The sequence below is a fragment of the Myotis davidii genome, unplaced genomic scaffold, assembly GCF_000327345.1.
Source record: "Myotis davidii unplaced genomic scaffold, ASM32734v1 scaffold732, whole genome shotgun sequence".
NCBI classification, from domain to species: Eukaryota; Metazoa; Chordata; class Mammalia; order Chiroptera; family Vespertilionidae; genus Myotis; species Myotis davidii.
Genome location: NW_006284349.1, coordinates 2,614,322 through 2,639,232, shown reverse-complemented (window position 1 = coordinate 2,639,232; position 24,911 = coordinate 2,614,322). Strand labels below are relative to the sequence as shown.

The 24,911-nt window shown below is 38.7% G+C and overlaps 1 protein-coding gene across 5 annotated transcripts; it reads left to right on the top strand.

Annotated features, from left to right (window-relative positions):
• The first annotated feature begins 218 nt into the window (after positions 1-218).
• Positions 219-24,593, top strand: SPATA7 (spermatogenesis associated 7). 5 transcript variants are annotated; one of them, XM_006754741.2, is made up of 12 exons: positions 219-403; positions 4,622-4,696; positions 7,718-7,813; positions 10,691-10,738; positions 12,641-12,774; positions 17,206-17,675; positions 18,784-18,850; positions 19,947-20,062; positions 20,552-20,608; positions 21,918-21,995; positions 23,702-23,759; positions 23,986-24,593. In XM_006754741.2, exons 1-12 carry the CDS (start codon positions 385-387, stop codon positions 24,553-24,555), a joined length of 1,788 nt encoding a protein of 595 aa, XP_006754804.1. In that variant the 5' UTR covers positions 219-384; the 3' UTR covers positions 24,556-24,593. The 5 variants fall into 5 exon arrangements, with proteins under 5 accessions (XP_006754804.1, XP_015427009.1, XP_006754805.1 ...); XM_015571523.1 differs by having other exon boundaries at positions 12,623-12,774; XM_006754742.2 differs by lacking the exon at positions 7,718-7,813.
• The last annotated feature ends 318 nt before the right edge of the window (positions 24,594-24,911 follow it).

The window sequence follows — 24,911 nt, the reverse complement described above, 5'->3', positions numbered from 1 at the left end:
GTGCCGGGGGCTGGGCGCGGGCCAGGAGGCCGCCCTGCGGATGCCCCGCTGGACGGATGCCCGGCAGGGTCCCCACAACAGGCTGGCCGTGGGGCACTTCCCCCGCGCGCGGCCGCTCCAACCTCCACCGCTGCTCCCCTCGCCCCGGGTACCCCCGGGGGTGGGGCTGCGGGAGCGCGCGCCCGGCGCCGTGACGTCACAATCCAGACGCCCTGGAACCGGCGCTTAGCAACCGGCCCGGCGACCGTCTCCCGCCTCCGCCGCCCTCCGCCGCCCTCCGCCGGCTCCTCCGCAACAGTCCTCTGCCGCCGGGGCTGGCTCTGCCGGGGACGGACCCAAGGGGACCCCGCGCGTCTCCACGGCGCGGCCGAGGCGGATCTCAGCATGAATGGCAGCCGCAGAGGTAAAGGGCGCGACTCGCGCTCCGGGCCCTGGGTCCGGGCTCCGGGGTCCGTGGCCACAGAGTCCGGGGCCCGAGTCGGGGCCGCACTATAGAGTAGAAGCGGCGCCCCCGGCGCCCTCCGTCCGTCGCCTGCTTGTCTTCCTTGTGGCCCTGAGTGTTGCCAGGGACCCTGGAGCAGACCCTGCCCTTGGGGTGCACGGGTCCGCTTCCGGCTCGGAAGCTGTCGCCCCCGGTCCAGGAGGCCCGCTCCCCGGAACCCGGGCCGCCGTAGCCGCCCTGAGTGCCTCGATGGCCCCTGTCCTTTGGGATCAGACCCCCTGGGCCCCCGCTGCACTCCACAGAGGTGACCTCGGTTTCCTCGTCTCTCAGACAGGAGGGACACGCCTGTCAGTTGTTGGGGGTCACTTGCAGGGAGTACGTGGAACGCGCCTGCACAGTGTGAGCACTCAGTACACACGGACTCTTCCGTTCGCGACCAGCTCCCGGGATTCTCTAACTTTAAATCACTAGGAATCGGGTTAAAATGCAGATTATGATTCAGCACGTTTGTGTAGGGAGGTGGGGGGAGTTGATATTTTGCTTTTCTAATAAGTTTTCAAATGATGCTGTGTTACCGGCTACAGTTTTAGTGGCAAAGAACTAACCCATCATTACTGCCCATCTGTCCTTGACCGAACACGCTCAGGCTCCAGTGGACCAGCTGGGGCCCTATATGAACATCTCCACAAATCGTCCGCCCAATCGAAATAATTTGCATCTTCGCTGTCTCTCTCTAACAAAGTAGCATTCTTTCTTCAAGCCCAATAAGGCTATCTCTAGAACCTTGCCTCCATCTATTCAAGAAAGTACCTTTAAACCAGGTTGCTGATGGTTCATGTAACGTCTTGCTTTGAATATGACTGTGCCTTTATTACATAATCTTTACTCGAAATAAGTGCTGTTCTGAATGTAGGGGATAACTAGCCATTAGCCTAAGTTCCAGAAATCACAAACTCAACATGCTTTTTTACCCCTCTTTTATTTTTCTTAAATTTTATTTTATTTTTCCCATAACCATTTATCCCCTTTATGCCCTTTTGCACCGCTCCCCGTCCCCCCCCCTCACCCCTGCCGTCGCCACACTGTTTTTGTGGTTTTCAGAAATTTTCTAACATTAAGCCCTATTTCCTAGTTATCTCATTATTTGATCCACAGACACATACTGTTAGGTATTATCCTCATTTCACAGTGAATAAACACTGGAGACTAATAAACTAAAAGTTCATGAAGGACACAGTAAGTGTCAGAGCAGGCTGGGAATCCAGGTGGGGAATTGAAACCCTAGAGCCATTGTTTTTACTTACCAGCTCATGCTAGTGTTACAGAATTTACCAGGCGACCATAAAATATGCAGAAGTTACCCGGAGATACAGGAAAAAAAATTATTTATTTTCAAATGTTTCACGTGTACTAGTACAGTGACTCAGGTCAGTTCTCCAAATTCTGAGAAAGCCAATATGGAGGAAGCTTTTTCTTTCTACCCTTTGGGTTTTTGTCCCAAATAAAGATCAGACTTCCGGACCTTTCTCAGGCTTTGCAAAAAGCCCGTGTGTTGGGATGGGGGCCATGAGACCACACCTAAAGGCCTGGCCTGGCACTGATAACCCCCTCCGTGGGTTGTGTATTGTTCATGGTTTATGGCCTCTGTAAAATGGGAGTATTTAGGTAAACAGGTCTTGCAAGACCAGATAATTAAGGAAGGGGCAGTGACTAGACCAGTGATGGCGAACCTTTTGAGCTCGGCGTGTCAGCATTTTGAAAAACCCTAACTTAACTCTGGTGCCGTGTCACATATAGAAATTTTTTTATATTTGCAACCATAGTAAAACAAAGACTTATAATTTTGATATTTATTTTATATATTTAAATGCCAGTTAACAAAGAAAAATCAATCAAAAAAAATGAGTTCTCGTGTCACCTGACACACGTGTCATAGGTTCATCATCACTGGACTAGACTATAGGCCAAAACAGGACTATGCACCAGGGATACAGAGTCAGGCTGCTAACACCTCCCCGCCCCACCAAATGTCTTATTTTCCTCATGACTACAAGTGGGAGCATGGGAAAGGATATATGTAAAATTTAGAATATAATAGACTTAGTAAATTCTCAGTATTTATTGAATTATTTTTAAAATTGGGTTCCTGTCAAAATGTAAAAAGTTTATATTTTTATAACTTCTCCAATTTAATTAGCTTCATTTTTAGGATATTATATAATATATATAGCAAACATTGTTATTGATTTTGAATTTTTAAAACAAATATAATATTCAACAAATATTTGGGGTAGTGAGTTCTCTTAGATCATAATTATTATTACTGACCAGAAACCATAAATAATTTTAGCCAAAGCCAAAATAGTTCATTTTACTTGAAAAGATTGCACATCCTAAATTTCTTAGGTATCATTAAGATTACCTTGGGTGATTTCAGAGTGCAAAATATTAAGACACCACCTAAAGTAAAAAAAAATCATTTTCTTTTTGGTATCACATTTTTTTGATGTTCTTTTGTAGGGCAAACTCTCTGTATGTTGATGTAGTAGGAAGAGTACCACCTAAAAAAACAGTCTATCTTGTTTGTAATCTTTGTGTGCTATTTACTAGGTAATCTTCAGCAAATCACTTTCACTCCCTGGGCCTTAGTTATTTGTAAAATGGACTAGACCATCTATCAGGTCTTCTTTCCAGCTTCTCCAGGGGGGATTGGGGGGAAATGATTGAGGGTTACAAGCTGCCATTCACTCTGTTATCAATGACTTAGGAAGAAGCGAAGAAAAGACAACCTATTGGGATAGATCACTGAAAGCAGCTTGATAAATAAAAACTATTTTTTAATCTGTTGAGCCAATAGAGACACTTATCAGTGGCATCAGATCCCCCAGCTCCTGGCATGCCTGGGAAATTCTGCCACAAGAAACACCTTCAGCTTTCCTCACTAGAGTTCCTTCTGGCTGTCTAGTGGCCACACATTGCGTGGAGAACTGAGCTGCTTGCACATACTGATGAATTTCATCACTTTAGCAAAACCCTTGATCTCATGGACAGGATTTTAGTCCTAATCTATAGAGGATGATGTTTTTTTCCTGGCATTTGGTTTGAGACTACTTATCATGCCCCTTTGTATCAGTCTGGGTCCAGTCAGAAGATGGGTACCATAAAAATGATTTAAACAAGGGCACTTTAAAGCATTGTTAAACTAGCCCTAGCCCATGTGGCTTAGTTGGTTGAGCGTCGTCCTGTGTGCTGAAGAGTTGCCAGGTTCAATTCCTGGGTTTGTGGGTTGGATCCCCAGGTTGGGGTTCATATGGGAGGCAACCAATCACTGTTTCTCTCTCACATGGATGCTTCTCTCTCCCCCTCTCCTTACACGCTCTCTAAAATCAATTTTTAAAAATTAAAAAGAATTATTAAACTATCATAAAAGAGTAACTATAATGCATAAGAAATCTCTATGTGGTATCCAAGAGTCAAGGGAGAGTGCTCAAGGAAGGACAAATTTGGAAGGAGGACTTCCAAATAAAGACTGTCTAGATAGGATCCAAGCAAGAGGAGGAGGGTGAGTTGGATTAGATGAACTTTAAGACATCTTTTAAATATAACGTTCTGATTCTCTTTTATATATGTATTTACTTTACACAGTAACATATGATATAACTTCTAATTTACTCAATTATTTTGTAAGAGGATTATTTCCTTAAAATTAATTGTAGGACAGACTAGCCTGTGATTAACTAAAATAGTTTTATTATATTTCAAAGTCATTTAAAACTCCAGTAGGTCAGTAGTGTATAGGATGAAATCAGTATATATCAGATAACATAATAATTGATGTATAGGGAGTCCCAAAATTCATGCAAGATTTGCAATCCAATTCAATTGCAAATCTTGCATGAATTTTGGGACACCCTATGTTTATCATTTTACTCAGTGAAACTAAAATCTCAAGATACAGCTGTTTTGAAAATAACGTTTTCTTAAAAGAAAACTTTTGATCAATGGCTGCAGAATTTTTGTCTGATATATCATTTCTGGTTAGTAACACGGTAGAATACAATTTTAAACAACTCTAGCATTACCAATACATTTATTATTTCTTAAACGTTCAATATTGTTTTATTTGTGAAAGTTGTGTTTTGTTTATTCTAATTCATGGTTGTTTTTTTTGGTTAAAAGTCAGCTCAAGCTCTGTCCTCCCCAGATCTGTTCCACCATGCCTATTTAAGGGACACTTGAGCACCAAAAGTAACGGTAAGTGAGGTACTTAAAATGGTGAGTGGTTGTTTGGTAAAGATCGACTGTTTATTTTAAATTATGGCACGATGAAAAAATTAGTTAATACTTGAACTTTATATTATTAATTATGTATTTTAGGAGTTCTTGAGGTTAACTTAGGAGTCCCTCATTTCAAACTAGTATTGAGCACTGGATGTGGACTTGGCTTCCCCCTTCTCCCTGCTGCAGCTCCGGCCCAGCTCTGCTCCTGGCTGTCAGACTCCCCTGCTCTGAGTTATGCCTTCTTTGGTGAGAAGGTGATTTGCAGGTTGTTATAGACACAAGCACTGAGAAGGAAAAGCTGTGCAGAGAAGATGCACTTGGCATCCGGAGCAAGCAAGGGCTTCTTCATTCAAGTGGATTTCTAGGCCCTGTGAAAGGGCAATATTTTAAAGCCTTTAAATTTTTAATGTAAACTTAAAATACATTTTAATAATTATAGTTTACAAGTTTTAAGTCTGGGTTATTATGCAAAATAATTTAAAGGTTTTTTTTCTTTATTTACATAAAAAATCTTTGATACTCATTCCTCCAAATGTGAAGGGAAGATCACGTTTTCAGTTACTTATTTCTTTGTAACAAAGTATATATACACTTAGGGCCAGAATAAAATTTTGAAAAATAACTTTAACTAAAAAGTTAAAACTAGATTTAAAATATACTTACATAGAAGACCAGGATGAAAAATCCTACATAAAAAAAAAAGCCTAATATGCTAAGCGTCCAGTCGTCTGTTCGTCGGTTCAAGCAATCAAAGCGTAATATACTAATGACATGCTAAGGCCACTCAACTGCTCGCTATGACATGCACTGACCACCAGGGGGCAAATGCTCTGGTAGGTTAGCTTGCTGCTGGGGTCCAGCTGATCGGGGACTGAGGGAGACTGTCCAGACACACCCTGGAACCCTCCCTTGGTCCCACTCCACCTGGCCAACCTCCCGCGTCCCTCTCCAGCCCTGATCGTGCACCGGTGGGGTCCCTTGGTCTGGCCTGCGCCCTCTCGCAATCCGGGCTGAGGGACCACCCCCCTCACCCCCCACAAGGGCATGAATTTCGTGCACCGGGCCTCTAGTAATATATAGTTTGCTAACTTTTTCTTTTAATTGATTTTTTAGAGAGAGAGAAAGGGAGAGGGATAAAGAGATAGAAACATCAATGAGAGAACTTTGATCAGTTGCCTCCTGCATGCCCCCTACTGGAGATTAAGCCTGAGACCTGGGCATGTGTCCTGACAGGGAATTGAACCAGTGTTCTCTTGGTTTATGGGTCAATGCTCAACTATTGAGCCACACCAGCCTGGCTGCTAAATTTTTTTAAGGACTATATGTGCAGTTATATGTAGTAGTTATAAGTATGAGGCTGCCTCAGTTTACATCTAAACTGCATCCTTTATCAAGCTGTGTGATCTTAAAGACCTTATACCTCTGCACCTCAGTTGCCATGTCTATTAAATAGTGATAATAATAACTAAATGAGTTTTTACATGTAAAGAACAATGCATGCATGGTACCTATTCAATAAATGTTTTTTGTGGTGGTAGTATCAAACTTGCCATTATTGTATATTCTTTTTTAAAAATATGTTTTTATTGAATTTTAGATAGAGAGCCTGAGACCTGGAAAGAGGGAGAGAGAGAGAAAGAGAGAGAGAGAGAAATATTGATCAGCTGCCTCCTGCATACCCCCCTACTGGGGATCCAGCTCATGACCCAGACATATTTCCTGACTGGGAATCAAACCGGTGACCTCTGAGTGCATGGGCTGACGCTCAACCAACTGAGCCACACTAGCCAGGGCTCGTATGTTCTTATATTATGTGTAGAATTTCCTTGGAAGGATGCATAAAAAATGTAGGAGTATTCTTCTAGGATGGGAGGCAGGGGTCAGGAAAGTCACTTACTTTTCAATCTCTTACCGTTTTACCTGTTGATTATGTTTTTTAACCACATACATGCATTACTTCTCAAAAGCTGTTTCTAATGTTTAAGAAAGTTATGCCTACGTATACATTTGATATTTGTATATAAGTGCTAATTATTTTTAAGATTTCTTTTAAACAGTTTAGATGACGTCAAGAAGTTTAATATCACAGAATTTCTGATGTACTTGTCTTAGTTCTAATACTTCAAAAAAATGCCTAAGCTGATTTGTAGATCTTGTTAAAGTTAGAAGTTTGCCTCTCGGAATAGAATCTTTGCGTAGAGTTTTGGAGTTTGGGCTTTGCTTGATTTCCCAGGCTCCATGTAATCAAGTACAAAAAAGCTTATTGTTAATTGCAGTTGACATTCCATATTATTTTATATTAGTTTCAAGTGTACAGCATGGTGGTTAGACAATTAGATAATTAGGAAGTGAGCCCCCTGGAAATTCTAGTATACACTTGGCACCACATAGTTATTATGATGTTATTGACTCTGTTCCCTAGGCTGTCCCTGTGACTATTTTTGAGACTACCAGTTCGTACGTCTTAATCCCTTCACCTTTTTCACCCACTCCTTCCCATCTGGCAGTCCTCAGTTTGTTCTCTGTATCTATGAATCTGTTTCTGTTTTGTTTGTTCATTTATTTTTTTCTTAGATTCCACAAGACTAGTAAGTGAAATTATATGACATTTGTCTTTCTCTGGCTTACTTATTTCACTTAACATAATACCTTTAGATCCATCCATGTTGTCTCAAATGGTGAGATTTCATTCTTTTTTATGACCTAGTAATACTCCATTTTTATAATCAGGTAAGTGGCTAAACATTCTTAGTTCTATTCTAGAATCTCTTCATATAACTCTCCGGCTTGTAAAACTTATTCTTAGAAAGTTTGGTAGCTCATCAGTTATCAGTACAAGATTAAGGCACATATTCAGCAGCACAAAGTTATGTCAGTATCTTCGTGGTAGAATTTCAGAGTATTTTATAAAAATGAGCTTAATAATTGGTAATTTGTTTATCTTGTGATGATTTTGTATTAACTTTAAATAAATAAATATGTTTTAATTTTTAGCTTTTTGCACTGACTCCTCCTCTCTCAGACTAAGTACTCTCCACATGGTCAAGAACCACATGGCTGTGCACTATAGTAAAATCCTTTCAGCCAAAGGTAAAAATGTGCAACTGTGAACTTTCTGTACCCGATTTAAACCCTTGACTTCACTTCTCATTAGAGTAAATCCATAGCAAAAATGAATACATCATACACGCACACACGCACACACACATATATATATATACATATATATCAGAATTTGTGTTTGGTATAGAGATATCAGCTACTGTCCATTTTTGTTAACTGAATTTGAAATCTATATAGTGCCTATGTTATTTCCTTTTACCTGTGTTATTCCTAATATTATTTTATGGTTAAATATTGCTTTTAATATAATAAAAGTTTGTAATCTACTTTTTTGTTTTCAAATATACTAAAGAAGTTTCACAAAGAAGATGTTAACTAATCTCTTTTTCTTTTTTGGTCAGCTTATTGAGATATAACGTACATCTAGAAAATACACTGATTTTAAGTGTACCGTTAAATATGTTGAATAATACATGCATTTGTATAGCTGCCGTCACAGTTATGCTATAAAACAGAAATTGGCTAACTGCAGCTCACAGGCCAGATCCTCCTGCCACCTATTTTTTGTGCAGCTTGTGAACTAAGAATGGCAGTTGTATTTTTAAATGGTTGGGAAAAATAAAAATAGTAACATTTTATAACATGAAAGTTATATGAAGTTCAAATCTCATTGTCCATAAATAAATCACATCCATTCTTTCATGTTTTGTCTGTTGTGGCTTTTACGCTCACTGACAGGCAGCATTGACTAGTTGTGGCACAGACCGTATCTCCCCACAAAGCCTGAACATTTCCTATCTGACCCTTTACAGGAGAAGTTTGCTGATCCCTGACGTAGAGCATCCCATCACCCCAAAAAGTTCCCCCTAGTTTTTTGCAAGCAATCTCCTCCCTGCCATCCCTGACAACCACTCATCTGCTTTCTAACTATAGTTTTGTCTTCTCCAGAATTTGATATAAATGGAATCATACAATATGTATTGTTATGAGTCTTTCACTTAGCTAACGCTTGTGAGACTAATCCATGCTCTTGTGTGTAACAGTATTTTTATTGCTACGATAGTAGTCCATATAATGAAATGTACCACAGTTTATTGATTTACTAGTTGGTGGCCATTTGGATTATTTTGACTCCTTTTGGCTATTAGGAATAAAGCGGCTATAAACATTCACATGTAATCTTTGAACATATGCTTCTATTTCACTGGATAAATTAATCTACTAGGAGTGGAACTGTGGGGTAATAAGGTAAATATATTTTAACTTTATAAGAAATTGCAGACTGTTTTTCCAGAGTGACTCCACCATTTTGCATTTCGATCACTTCCATATCCTCACCAGCATTTCCAATTGGCGGCCCTTTATTGACTATTCTAGTGGATATTGATAGGGCTTCAGTTTGTATTTCCCAGTGCCTACTGATGTTGGACAACTTCTCGTGCATATTTTCCATCTGTATATCTTCTTTGGTGAAATATCTGTTCAAATCTTTTGCCCATTTTTTAAAACAGGTTATTTGTCTTCTTAGTATTATTAAGTTGTGAGAGTTCTTTATATCTTAAACACAGGTCCTATATCAGATACATGTTTTGCAAATATTTTATCTTAGTCTATAACTTGTCTTTTCATTTTGCCTTTAAAATTTTTATTTGAAATAATTGTAGACTTATAGAAAAGTTGCAAAAATAGTACAGTCACAGAAACTCTTCATCCAGCTTTCCCCATGTTAAAATCTTACATAATCATATTACAATTATTAAAACCAGGAAATTAATAGTGATATAATACTATTAACTACAGACCTTATTTGAATTTCACCAATTTTTCACTAATGTATTTTTTAAATTTTATTTTCTCATTTGAAGGGCTAAATTTTTAAAATTTTAGTTCATATCTTAGGACATTTGTATTTTAAATGATTGAAAATCTAAAGAATATTTTGTGACGTGAAATCAAGATCAGCTTTTCAGAGAGAGGAAAGGAGAGGGAGAGAGAGAAACATTGATTGGCTGCCTCCTGCATCCCTATTACTGAGGATCGAGCCTGCAACCCTGGGCATGTGCCCTGACTGGGAATCAAACTGGAGACCTCTTGGTGTATGGGTCAACACTCAACCACTGAGCCACACTGACTGGGCGCTTATGTTTTTTATATTCTGTTTAAGAAATCTTTGCTTAATCTTAAGTCACTAAGATTTTCTTACGTGTTTTCTTCTAGAAGTATAAGTTTTAGCTCCTACATTTAAGTTTGTGACCTATTTTGAGTTAGTTTTTTTTAGGTATGCTGTAAGGGTCAATTATTTTACCTATGAGTATCCAAATATAACTAGGACTGTTTGTTGAAGAGATCATTCTTTCTCTGTTGAATTCCCTTAGCACTATTTGAGAGTTGAGCATACAGAACTGGACTTACTCTTCAGTTCTGTTTTTCTATATGTGTGTCTTTATTACAATACCACACTGCCACATTCCTGTAGCATTACAGTCAGTCTTGGAGTCAGATAGTGTGGGTCCGGCAGTTTTGCTCTTTGTTTTTTCCAAGCCTGTTTTGGGGTTCCAGTTACAAGTATGTTACCCAGTAAGAGCATGCTACAGGTGGGTTAGGTCAGTGATGCTCTCTGTGTGTTTGTTTCCAGCCTTTCTTCGCTTTGTTTTGTTTTGAATAGTACATATTGTTATGCTTTTAAGTTCACTCATGTTTTCTTTCGTAGTATCTAGTGAGCTGTTAATCCCAGCCAGTCTACTTTTTTATCAAGGATGTTATATTTGTTCATTTCTAAAAGCATCATAAAAGTTAAAATAAAAACTACAAGTTCTGGAACTTCTTGTGATTTCCACACATGATATTTTGTTCTCATTTATAAATATTAAGAATATTATTAAATAACTGATTTTCTTCTTTCAGCTGTGGTAGACTGCTCAGTTCCACTCAGCATAGGTGCCTGCATCAAATGTAAGTAATTTTTGATATATTGCCTTTAAAAAATGTGTGGTAAACTACACGTGACATAATTTTACTATCTTTACCATTTTTAAGTCTGTGGTTCAGTAGCATTAAGTACAGTCATATTGCGGTACAGCCATCACCGCTGTCAATTTTCAGTACTCCTTTATCTGCAAAACTGAAGCTCCATACACATTAAACAATAACTCTCCCACAACACCACTCTGTTTTCTGTCTTATGAATTTGTCTAAGTATCTCGTGTAGGTGAAATCATCCAGTGTGTTTCCTTTTGTGACTGGCTTATTTCACTTAGTAAAATGTCCTCAAGGTTCATCAATGTTGATGAACTAATATGTCAGAATTTCCTTCATTTTTAATGTTGAATAATATTCCAGTGTATGCATAGTACCATATTTTCTTTACACATTCAAGATACTTGGATTGTTTCTACCTTTTGCCTATTATAAATAATATTTCATGGATGTGAATGTACAAATATCTCTTTGGGACTCTACTTTCATTTCTTTTGTGTATATACCCAGAAGTGGAATTGCTGGGTCATATTGTAATTCTCTTTTTAAGTTTTTGAGAAACCACCATACCATTATCTGTAGCAGCGCTATCATTTTACATTCCCACCTACAGTGTGCAAGGGTTCCAGTTTCTCCACATCCTTCCCAATACTTGTTCTTCTTCTAGGGTTCAGGATGGAGATAAGACTTCGGGAGTTGACAGTATAGAGATTGTATTTTAAAAATTGCTCCTCATTTTTGTTTTTAGAATTCAGACTTAACTAGTGCTTATTTATCCCCCAGCATTTTCTACCCTCAGTTGAGACAGGAGTTTTTCTGTGTTGCCGTGTAAATAAAGAAAATTGTGGTGATTAGAAGTGTGAAGATTGCAATCACCAAACTAAAGTATAATTAATAGTCATTATTACTTCTAGTGTTATAGAGTTGATGTTCATTATAGTCAGTATAACTTTGAAGCAGGTTTTATAGACATGTTGAGCCATCTCTTTTTTTAAAACTATGAAAATTCTTGGGTTTTGGGGTTTTTTTTAAAGATTTTTAAAATTGATTTTTTAGAGAGAAAGGGAGAGAGAGAGAAACATGGATATGAAAGCAAAACATCGATCTGCTGCCTGTTGCAGGCCCCCCCACTGGGGACCGAGCCCCACAAACTGGACATGTGCCCTGGCTGGGAATCAAACCCAAAACCTTCTGGTGCACAGAATGACGATGTTCCAACCATCTGGCCCACCTGTCCAGATGCTAAATACATTTACTTTAGCATTTACTAATTTTTCTTAATTATAATTGAAACTTTAAATATACATATAAATTACCTTACTTTGTTTTTTTAGCATGTACCGGTCATGTGCCCTGAGCAGGAATCAAACCGTGACCTCCTGGTTCATAGGTTGATGCACAACCACTGAGCTCTGCCAGCCAAGTTGTTTGTGCTCTTTATTTTATTTTAAATATACTTTATTGATTTTTTACAGAGAGGAGGAGAGAGGGACAGAGAGTTAGAAACATCGATGAGAGAGAAACATCGATCAGCTGCCTCCTGCACACCCCCCACTGGGGATGTGCCCGCAACCCAGGTACATGCCCTTTTCTGGAATCGAACCTGGGACCCTTGAGTCCGCAGGCCGACGCTGTATCCACTGAGCCAAACCGGTCAGGGCTGTTTGTGCTCTTTAAATAATCCATTTAAAGTTTCTCTAAATTCAATATTTACTATCTTAGCTTTTCTGTATATGGAAAAATATAGAGATTTTTCCTTGCAGATCAGTAGTGTAAACATTTTAGCAAGGAAAAAAATGTAGGCTTTATTAGTCTTCCAAGACCAAAAAATTAAGTTTTCTATTTTCTATATTTCAAAAGATTTGTTTTCCCCATCAGATGCAGATCAACAACGACGAGAGAAACTCAGAAAGGAAATAGCACAATGTGAAAGGGAGTTGCAAGTAACTAAAAGTACAGTGCAGGCCAGTTCTAAAAATAATTCCAAGTCATCACTTAACACTCTACAAAAGGTAAGATGATCTTTTTTTACCTTTTACAAGTAGATATTTCTAAGCTATTTCATCAGTGGTACAACCTGACTTTTTGGTAACATGTTTCCTATTGGTCAGAAACAAACTTTTCCTGTAAAGAACCAAATAGTAAATATTTTAGGCTTTTCAGGCCACACAGTCTCTGTCACAACTACTGGTGGACTTTAACAAAGTCCTACTAAAATACAATAGAAATGATTAAGTAAAAAAATTAATAAAACTGACAAATCTCTGATGAAAATACTTAAGATTGAAGGCAGAAATAAAATGGGGAAATAACACACATTCAAAAGAGAGTAAGATAATATTATGAATAAGTCTGTGCCCAAAATTTGAAAATTTAGATGACATAGACAACTTCATATCTATATATAGGTATAGGTATAGGTATAGGTATAGGTATAGGTATAGGTATAGGTATAGGTATAGGTATAGGTATAGGTATAGGTATAGGTATAGGTAGAGATAGAGCTAGAGATAGAGATAGAGATATAGAGATAGATAGAGATAGATAGATATACTAGAGGCCTGCTGCGTGTATTCGTGCACTGGCGGGGTCCCTTGGTCTGGTCTGTGGAGATGGGGCTGAAACCAGCTCTTTGACATCCCCTGAGGGGTCCCAGATTGCAAGAGGGCAGTTCTCGGGTGACACATCCTGGAATCGGGCTCCCTCCTCTCTCATTCTGGGCGTGTCACCTGAGAACCACAGCTGCCAAGTCCCTGCAGCTTGGCAGCTCCTGCATTGAGTGTCTGCCCCCTGGTGGTCATTGCACATACTACCTACTGGTCGGATGGTCACTTAGGCTTTTATATATATAGATCCCCCTACAGTTTATGTATTAGAAAAAAATGAGTTATTTGTCTCGACTTAGGTTTTTGTGGACCATTTGGGCAATGCACATTTAGGCTGCAAGTTTGTATGGTGGCAGCATATAATTACAGATTCTCAAAGGCTAATGTTCCCTTTTCACTCTGTACCAGTGTTCAAGATGGGCAAATTTCTTCGCAAGTCACCTAATTGAGTTATGGCCATTGAGAGGATCCCAGAGTCATGAGCATGGTCTCCTAGATCATCCAGATCAGTCCTTGAGCTTTGTGTTTTGTCCCCCAACACCCTTGATGTGATAAAAACTACTGCCTGTTAGTAAAAGCCAGTTTCACTGCTCTGCTTACTAGGTATCACATGTCATATCTGACTCCAGCGCTTTCCATTGTATTTATCAGTAAATGGGAATGACTAAGGACATTTGTACCACAATAATGAATCCAGGTTGTTTTTCTTAGATGGGTATGGGGAACCATAGACCAGTTTTTAGTTGGGATGTTATGTCATCATACTTTACAAAAACTACACTGGCAGGAGGGAAAGACAGACTAGTTATGAGACAGTTCAATAACCTGGGGAAGAAATTATTAAGACCTGATCTAAGACAGCAGAAGGGAGCACAAGGGATATATTTAGAAAATACTTAGAAAGGAGAATTCCCCAGGACTTAGTGCCTGATTCGATGATGTGAAGAGCAAGAGGCCAAAATTAAGGAGGTTCTCAGGCTTCTGGTGTGGGCAGCTGGGAAGACGGTGAAGGGATGATAACAGGACAAAGTGCAGTGTTTTCTTTGGAGGAGGGGATAATGTAGGGTTTGAGTTTGCTGGTTTGGACAGGCTTCATTTGAGGTGCCTTTGAACATCTCATATAGTCAGCAGAGAGTTGATAGAAGCATTTCTCTCAGACTGAAAATACATTTGGGAGTCATCAGGGAACCTATAATGCTTAAGAGCCCCCAGGCCTGTTGCATAGATAGAAGGACCAGGAATAGAATTGCTTCCTTTAGAATAATTCTGCCAGACGCTGTGCTATAATTTGCCATCTGGGAATCTGTTCATCAATATTTGATGCACATGTGCATTTTCATTTTTAGTGATTGGACTTTTTAACTGAAAATTTAAAATATTTTTCCATTACCCAGCATTTTGACTATATTAATGAAAGGGTAATATGCTAATTAGGGCGGATGTCTTCCGGTCGACCTTCCGGACAAAGCCACAGTGGCTGTGGCGGCCGAGGCTCAGTCCAGCCGTGACGGCAATAGCGGGGTAACGGGGGCACCTTCCCCTGATCCGCCAGGTCGCCTCCCACAGAGGGAGGCCAGACTGCGGCTTAGGCCGGGGGCCAAGGCAGAGATGGTTAGGGGCGATCAGGCCAGCAGGGGAGCAAGTTAGGGGCGATCAGGCCAGCAGGGAGAAAGGTAGGGGTGATCAGGCTGGTGTACAAATTTCGTGCACTGGGCCTCTAGTAAATTACTAAGTGTATTTTAAGCCCTGACCAGTTTTTCTGAGTAGTTAGGGCATCGGCCCACAGACTGAAGGGTCATGGGTTTAGTTACAGTCAAGGGCATGTACCTTGGTTGCAGGCTTGATCCCTGGCCCCATTCGGGACACGTGTAGGAGGCAACCGATTGATGTGTCTCTCTCACATCTATGTTTCTCTCTCTCTTTCTCCTCCTCTCTCCCTTCTACTCTCTCTAAAAATCAATGGGGGGGGGTGAATTCTCGAGTGAGGATTTTTTTTAATTGTATTTTGAGATAAGAATGGATTTTGTTGAAAATAAAATATATAATTTAATCTGTAAATGTAAGATATTTTTTATTCATTTTTTCATTAGCCACTGTAACTCTATACATTTGCCTCCATAAAATACTTCCTTTATGCTTTCATATGGGTATTTTTAAAAAATATATTTTTAGTGATTTTGAGAGAGAGAAAAACATCGATATGAGAGCAGAATATCAATTGGCTGCCTCCTGCACACCCCTCCTAGGAACTGAGCCTGCAACCCAGGCATGTGCCCCAACTGGGAATCAAACCACAGACCTCCTGGTGCATGGGCCAACGCTCAACCAGCTGAGCCACACTGGCTGGGTAAATGAGCCTTTGAAAGAGATAATAGATAATGTGCTATAATGGTGAAGCACATAGGCCTAGCCTGAGTTCAGGTTTATGAGACCCTGGGCCTGAGTTTCTTCACCTAGAAAATAGAGCTAATAACTATCGCAACTGAGAAGTTATTTTGACAACTGAGTTGTACATGTAAATCATTTAGAACAGTACCTTGCACATAGTAAACACTCTATACTTATTAGCAGCAGTGATAGAAGTTATTATTCCTCTCATTCTCCTCACTGGTAAAAACAGTACTTTGCACAAAGGAAGCACTTGGCTTTTCCCGTACTCCTCTTGTTTTTCACCCCAGGAGCTTATAGGACACACATAACTGGCTAAATCCTAACCATTTTCACCTCAGCCCCCTCCCTAACTCGGAGTTCTGTAAAGGATACACAGGTATCCATAAAGTCTAGAATCAGAGACAAAGCTTTAGCGGCATCTAGTCTGTAAAAGAATAAAATATTATGTGTTTTTAAACTTTGTAGATATCCCGTAGAAATGTTTCTTCCAAGGATAAACCAAAAAAAATGGAGCAGTCAAAAATACCTTCCCTTTCAAAGCTTTCCCCACTCATGAGGAGAACTTGAGAAAATGTGAACTTTTTATGGAATAAGTAGTTCTTTTTTTAAATATATTTTTATTGATTTCAGAGAGGAAGGGAGAAGGAGAGAGAGAAACATCAATAATGAGAGAGAATAATTGATCAGTTGCCTCTGCATGCCCCACACAGGGGATCGAGCTTGCAACCCAGGCATATGCCCTGACCGTGAATCAAACTGTAACCTCCTAATTCATAGGTCGACACTCAACCACTGAGCCACACCAGCCAGACGGAATAAGTAGTTCTTAATGATATTTAAAATATCAGTCACTTAAATCAGGGCTCCATACATTGTGAGGAAAAGTTTTTCTTTCTTCAAAGCCTTAAATTTGCAGAGCAACTGCTGGCACTGGAGATTGCCTTAGTGACCAGAGGGAAGGGAAGGGTGCCAACAACTGTGGTTGACAAGGGGTTGGGGCTCACAATTGATTTGGAAACTTACAGATATAGCTGAGATCTCAGTACACAAGTCAAGATCGAAAATATAGGCATATGTTATTAATCATTTTTTAGCTTCAGAAAGAAAAATGATTGCTATTAACTTATATGTAGAATTATATTTTTATATGTTAATAATTAAAAAAAGAATAGAACTTTATATACAATGCTAACATCTTTAGGGACATATAAAGTTAATTTTATAAGCCCCTGAGGCAGCCATGTTTGATGTTTATGAATTTGCAAATCTATAATAATAAAAGTGTAATATGCTAATTAGACCAGACAGCCCAACGACCTTCAGGAGGAAGCCGGGGCTGTGTGGGCTGAGGCAAGCTGCCGCAGCTGCAAGGACCAAGCCCCTTGCATGAATTTTGTGCATCTGGCCTCTAGTGTAATTAATAACTACCAAACCCAATGTTCTCAGCCTGCAGAAGAACCACGAAATGAAGACAACATGTTAGTTGAAGAAGTGAATGAATATGCGTCCTTTGCAAGGTCACCAGGGACTTCTTCAGAGAGACTGCAACTCAGTCTACCTAAATCCAGTGACAGCCTCACAGATGGTACTGAGAAGAACTTCGGTTCCTTCCTGTCCAGCATAGATTGCACCACCTCCAGGCCCAGGAAAACACACTCTGCAACCTCTAACAGCCGAAGGCCCAGGAGCACAAATTCCCACAGGTCTCAGTTAGTCGTTAAAAAAACATCCAGTGGGGACCTTTTGGATAAACATTCTAATCTCTTCTCTAATGGGCATTTGCCATTCACTCCACGCACTTTGAAAACAGAAGCAAAATCTTTCCTGTCACAGTATCGGTATTATACACCTGCCAAAAGAAAAAAGGATTTTACAGATCAGCGGGTAGAAGCTGAAACCCAGACTGAATTAAGCAGGTATGGCACGTCAACAGCCAATAGTAAATCCTTCAGGATGTTGTGGAAACTAAACAATATTCCTTCTTTTATATCATGTAGTTTATGTGCCCTGTGAATGGAGTGTCATTACTGTGACTTTTCCTTTTACATGTATCGCTTAGAACTATCAGAGTAATTGTTGAAAAACCAGTAGCTGTTACATTTGTCAGACTCTATATACATGAATGTTACATATTTCAATTTTTTTTGTTTTTGACATGATACTAGAACTTTTGTGTTTTAAAATATTATACTTTCAGAGAGTTCTTAAAATATGTCATCAGACAGCATTTGTGAAAAAAACAGCATTTGTGCAAATATGTCTATTGCTTTATGATAAAAATGACAAAACAGTGGGTTGAAGAAGGGGGAGAAACAACTACCCCTTTCCTGCACATATTCAGCCCCAGTCTTGTATAGCAACCACTCTCCACGTATAATTTAGACAGTTGGGATCATTTCTGGAAGTTCAGTATAATTTGCCTCAATAATGTTTTCATATACAATAATTCCTGGCACATAATGAATATTCAGTAAAAGTTTGCCAAGTGCTTGGAGAAACAAACAGATCTTGTGAAGTATTTAGTATAAGCTGATATTTGATTATTTATCCTCGGTTATATAAACAAATATCAGGTACTAAGTTTTAGTTATTTTAGAAAGTAAAAAGCAATTTATGACTACTATTCTTTCCTCTGGGTAAATACAAGAAGTGCAGTAATATCAGGTGTGTCTGCATACATTTCGTCAAAGAATTAAGGAATTACATATATGACAATTTGTGAAGTGAGGAAGAAATGAGGAAAGTATGATTATATTTATGACAGCTTTTGAACATAAAAGTTCTCATTTCCCTAGTCCCACTCTGGCCAACTGAAATTTAGCTGCTATTCAAAAAAAGGAAAATAAATACAGCTAATCCAAACCACATCTATTTCCTGATTATATAACCAGAAATAATACATTTTATAAGAACAGATGGATTTCATCTCCTATGTTTGAGTTTATTTTTTCTAGACAATAAAGCTCGTTATCACACAGTCTTTGTATTTTGAAAGCTTAACAATGTATTTTTTAAATATTACAGCTTTAAGCCTGATTTTGAGACCGTTGAGACCAAGGACTTCACAGAGTCAGAAGTGACCATAAAGCAGGTAACAGAAATAAGACCCCTGTGCTTCACATTGGAATTCCAGCTGCTCTAACCTAACAGACCGTGGATAGCTATTTGGACTATGAAGAGTGATCTCTTGATGACACTTCTTGCATATGATCTAGCCAGTGTACAGAAGAAGGTTTGCCTATTTACTCTCTGGGAATGGCCACATGGATCCTGCCAATTTGGGAAATTATGCGTCATTAGCATCTCTTCTAGATGGTTGACTGGCTGGATGGATAGATGGGTGGGCAAATAAAATGCCTTAAATGTGGTTTTCAAATATGTAAAGTACTATTCATAAATTTGCATTGTAAAGATGAAATTTTAAAATGCAAGTAATTGCCTGGCAGAGTACGTGGCCCAAAGCAAGGATTCTATAAAAGTGAGCTGCCAGTAATTTGTTAATATTATTGTTCATACAGCCATGGCCACCACTGCTTCTGTGTGTTTGATATGTTGGCATTGGTTGTTTGAATTTCTGAGTACGATATTTTTTCTCAAATTTACCCAAAACTTCAGATTTGCATCATTTTCTCCATATGTTTATTTGTGGTGATTTCTTAACATCATTTAAAATGTCCCTCATTAAAATATAAGAAATAAGTTGTTTTATCTTTAAAACAACTATTGTGTGTGTGTGTGTGTGTGTGTTTTCTTTCTTTTTTTTAAAAAAATATATCTTTATTGATTTCAGAGAGGAAGGGAGAGTGAAAGAGAGATAGAAACATCAATGATGAGAGAGAATCATCGATCAGCTGTCTCCTGCACACCCCCTACTGGGGATTGAGCCCACAACCCAGGCATGTGACCTAACCAGGAATCAAACTGTCACGTTCTGGTTCATAGGTCAATGCTCAACCACTGAGCCACACCAGCCAGGCTGTTTTATCTTACTTGAAATAAATTTAAGAAAAATGTCCAGATTGGATGGAAAATGTGTTCTAAAACATCCTTTGTCATAATATATCTGTCGCTCTTCTACGGGATATCTCTACTCTCTTACTTCAACTGTTTTTAAAATTTGCTGTTTCTGCTGTTACATTGTATTTTTCAAGTAAAATAAGGATGTATTCTTGTCATTGCATCCCCAGGCATCTAGTTGTATGACCTATGGAACCAAAGAAAACATAACCCCTTCACGTTCCCAAGAGAAGGGCTTACCATGGGAAGAGGTTAAGGATGGCGCTCTGCAGTGCTCCTCAGCCAGGTAACAGCTTCCAGGGGAAATCGGTCCATCTGTCTCCCCCTGTAATTAGAAGAATGGGTTAAAAAAATCTGCCTTTGCTATTTACTTGGCCTTTCTGCCCCCTGGTGAACTCACTAGTGAGAAAAATAATACCTACCCAATATACCTAATTGGGTTTTTCTGAAGATTAGATTAGATCATGGATATGCACCTCTTATTACAAATATATGATATTGTTGAACACTTACTATATGCCCACCTGTGTTTTTTTTAATCCTCACCCAAGGACATGTTTTTATTGATTTTTAGAGAGAGAGAACGACAAAACAAAACATTGGTTGATTGCCTCCTATATGAGCCCTGACTAGGGACCCAACCCACAACCTAGGTATGTGCCCTGACCAGGAATCAAACCCGAAACCTTTTGGTGTAAAGATGACACTCAGAACAACTGAACTACCCAGCCAAGGCACCAAACATTGTTCAAATATTTTAATGTTCTCTTTTCAGGACATTATGTCAGTATTCCGTGCAGCCTGCTCCTTCAAGGAGAAAAATCTACTCTGAGTAAGATCTTTCTCATCTTTTCATTTTGCTTAGTGGAAATCAAGAATTAAGACTCATAGAAACTTATTCAGTAAGTTAGGATTGAACACTGATTTGTCTCACAAAAAGCTTTGGGGCTCAACTATCTAACACATCTCTTTAAGAAAATGACCAAAATTTTCTGAAATAATTATCAATCACTTCATCTTTATTTCCAGTGGAAATTTGTCCCTAAGTTAATACCTATTTTTTTATAATTAGTACCCATAACTCTTGTATATTTTTGTAAGTAAAAATAATAGTTTTTGAAAAATTCAGACTTTAGAAACTCAGGACAACCTTCCTGGAGGTTTCCAGCCTCACCAGTTCTTTGCAGATATTATACTTCTAGGTTTTTTTTAATTTATTTTTACTTCTAGATATTACTGCTGTTTCGTTAAGCTGCATTTTTAGGGGGGAAATAATCTATAGGAATCAGCAAAGGTTGTGAGTTATGCAAAACAGTTTATTCTTGTATTATTATTTATTAATAATTGTATTATTTTCCAAACGAATAACTGTAAATCTACCTTTGCCTATATCTATATTTTTATAGTTTACTTTATTCTTTAACTTGATGATAAATATTAGACTGTTAAGCAGTTTGAAAGTGTAATTTTTTATGTTGCCCTCACTCTTGGTTGGCCTCTGTCTTGTTCTGTTTAATCCCTGCTTACTCTCTCTTTTTTTGTTGTTGTTTTGTTTTGGTTAATCCTCACCTTAAGGATATTTTTTTCCATTGACTTTTTAGAGAGTGAAAGGGAGGGGGAGAGACAGAGAGAAACATCGATGTGAGAGAGAGACATCAATTGGTTGCCTCCCACACGCCCCTGACCTGCAACCGAGGTACCTGCCCTTGACTGTAATCGAACCCACAACCCTTCAGTCCTGGGGCCAACACTCTTAACCACTGAGCCAAACTGGCTAGGGCTCCCTGCTTGTTGTTTATTGCTGGATGTATGTCTCAGACATCTGTGAAATTTTACTCTATTAGGGAATATTTGCTCATCTTTAATATTTATCCTTGCATAATTTCAGAAAGTTGACATGTTTGTTTTATAATATTTTAATATGAGCCAGAAGTGCATTTCTAATGAGTAGATTTTTAATTAAGTATTCGTATTTCCTATAGTTTTCAGTGAGTAATGAATAATTTTTTTAAATTTTGTTTTATTGCTTAAAGTATTACAAAGAGTATTACATATGTCTCCTTTCTCCCCCTCCTCCTTGACCTTCCCCTGGCCTCTTCTACCCCCAATAATTTTTGTTATATATTGCTTTGCCTTTGCAGTGAAGAAGAACTGTTGTATCTGAGTTTCATTGAAGATGTAACAGATGAAATTTTGAAACTTGGTTTATTTTCAAACAGGTTAGGTGTTTTTTTTAATAATACATGGTGGTTGAAGAGTACTTTAATATATTTTATTGATTTTTTACAGAGAGGAAGGGAGAGGGATAGAGAGTTAGAAACATCAATGAGAGAGAAACATCGATCAGCTGCCTCCTGCACACCTCCTACTGGGGATGTGCCCGCAACCAAGGTACATGCCCTTGACCGGAATTGAACCTGGGACCCTTCAGTCCGCAGGCTGACGCTCTATCCACTGAGCCAAACCAGTCAGGGCGAAGAGTACTTTAAATACTCTTCATTTGGTATTAGTTTTTTAAGTTATTTTCCCATATTAGGAAATGAAAAATTATATTGCTTTCTTAGGGGGACCATATTCTTATAACTGATAGCAAATTGTAAAGAATGTTTAATTCATGCTCTAGGTGGACTCACAGTTTGGGGGAGTTATAGAAAAAAATAGAGATTTTATTCATTTAAATACCATTATGTTTCTTGGCTATAATAGACTAGTAAAATAAAATTTTTGCTACTTATTAGCAAAGATTCATAATCCAATTTTGCTACTTGAAATTATGATGAGAATCAAAAGCAAGTATTTTGGTTACATCTGCTACTAATAAAGTGAGGAATAATAAAAGCTAGGTTTGCATACTGTAAATGAAATGGAAAATTTGCAAACAGATTAGTTTTTGCATGCTGAATGAAACTGAGTGGTCCTGAGTCAGCTTGAACAGTAGTTACTTGTGTAAAATTCATTGGACATTGAGACAAACTTTGTTATGTAGCATAAGACCCCATTATGTACACCACATGCATAGAAAATTGCCTAGGAGGAAATAGTATTCCAAAACATTAAATAGCCATTGTAAAATGTAGAGTATGGATTTCTTGGGCTTTTAAAAAATTATTAAATTATTTCATAACTACTGACTATAAAGTTGGCTCATAACTTCATTGTAATAACAAATGGTAACAAAGGAAATGAGTTGTGTTTTAAGAAACCTATTGATACATCCATGTAACAGACAAGTATGGTGTAGCTGAAGGAATAAACTCTGGTTTAAATTCTAATGGCTGTGGCTATGATGTAGAGGAAATCATTGTCTTAGAGATGTAGTTTTCTCATCTTTAAATTTTTTTACAATACCTTTCTCTCCCAATATTGGTCATGATTAGAGGTATCATTAATATGTTCCTAGCACTTAGTGGTGCTTAGTGAATGATAAACTCTTAGGTTATTATAAGGATTTACCATCAGTGGAATTTTTTTCAAGTATACTGTAGAAAGCATTTTAAAATACCGCACAAAAGAATTTCCTTTAGAGTTTGGTTTATGGGGGTCGTGTGTATGCGAGGAGAAGGGAGGCTTATGGTGTTTGCGTATGTGTGTGAGAGAAAAACAATTTTTAGTCGGGAGGGGGTGAAAGAGAGAGGAAGAATTTTTGGACCTCATTTAAAATGTTTTATTCACAGAAATGTAAGTAGCATGCAGTCTTTTAGAAACATTGGCATCCATTACCTTGACTTAAATGCATAGAGGGAACCGTACTAGTTTTCATGGTGGAGAACTTGACGGAACAGGGAAGGGTTGGTCTTTAACTTTGGAAAGAAAAAGAGCCATTAAAAGACGTGTCCAGTCGTTAGTAGTTTAGTTATTGCATTGCTGCTTTCCATTTAGTTGATTTCCTGATTGAGATATTAACATTCTTATTTCTCTTTTGTAGGTCTTTAGAACGACTGTTTGAGCGACATATAAGACAAAATAAACACCATTTGGAGGAGGTTTGTTTCCTTAGAACTGCATTATAGAAAGAATTTTAAAGTGTTTCTATACCCTCAGAGAATGCATTAAAAGCAAGTGCTTTTTTCCCCTTGTACTTTGTATACACTTGGGGTGGGTGGAAAGAGAAGTATTGGTCCTGCAGAGATTAGCAGCACTGCAGACAAAAGTAATTCAATTTAACTAGCTTAATTAATGTCCTTATTCTTGCCTTTTTCTTAATCCTAGGGGAAAATGCGCCACCTGCTGCATATCCTAAAGGTGAATTTAGGCTGCATATCCAAGGAAAGCTCGGTGAAGCTGGATGACTTTGATTTGTTGAATTTACTTGATTTTGAAAAGGCTGAGAATTCAGCACAAAATGAACAAGAGGCCACAGTTCAACAGGAGCGTCAGGAATACAGAAAAGCTTTGGATATGTTGCTGTCTGAGCCAAAGGATGAGAATGAGATAGTCTCACCAAATGATTTTTACCTACCAATCTATAAGTTCAAGAATTCAGAAGGGGTTATAATTGAACAGGTGAATGAGGAAACAAATCTTAGACCTTCAAGTCGGGATGAAAAAAATCCAAATATTTCTGACAGCTCAGGAGACCGAGAGACCTCTGTGACTATCATTGAAGGTGACAGTGACACTGAAAAGGCTGAGACTCCAAGTGAGCTGTACCGTCCCAGCACATCCCTGTCCCCATCCGTCCAGCTCTGCAAGGTCATGGGTGGCAGCGATCAGGACCTGGAGGAGCCAACTCTGAAAATCATGGCACTGAGCATTGAGGACAGCCCTGGGGATGTTTGATCTTCATTAATAAATGTCCCAAATGGCCAGTAATTCAATATATTTTTCCTCTTTTTTTCCTTTTATATATATTAAGATTTTCTGTATTTTCTATGCTGCATAATAAATTACCATAAATTTAGCAGCTTAAAACAAAACACATGTATTATTTACCCAAGTTTCTGTGGATCAAGAGTCTGAACATAGCTTGGCTGGGTTCTCCACTCTGGGTTTCACAAGGCTGCACCCCAACTGTGAGTCCGGAAAAAACCTGATTCCAAAGTTTTTTCAGGTTGTTGGCCTAATTCCTTAACTTGCAGCAACAGATCTGAAAAACTTTGACTTCTTGCTGGCCGTTGGCCATCGGCTGCCCTCCG

Coding starts and splice junctions, on each gene's coding strand:
- SPATA7 (XM_015571523.1), top strand. Junction 7,814..10,690: donor TAAAATCCTTTCAGCCAAAG/GTAAAAATGTGC, acceptor TTCTTCTTTCAG/CTGTGGTAGACTGCTCAGTT. Junction 20,063..20,551: donor CTGCAGTGCTCCTCAGCCAG/GTAACAGCTTCC, acceptor TTCTCTTTTCAG/GACATTATGTCAGTATTCCG.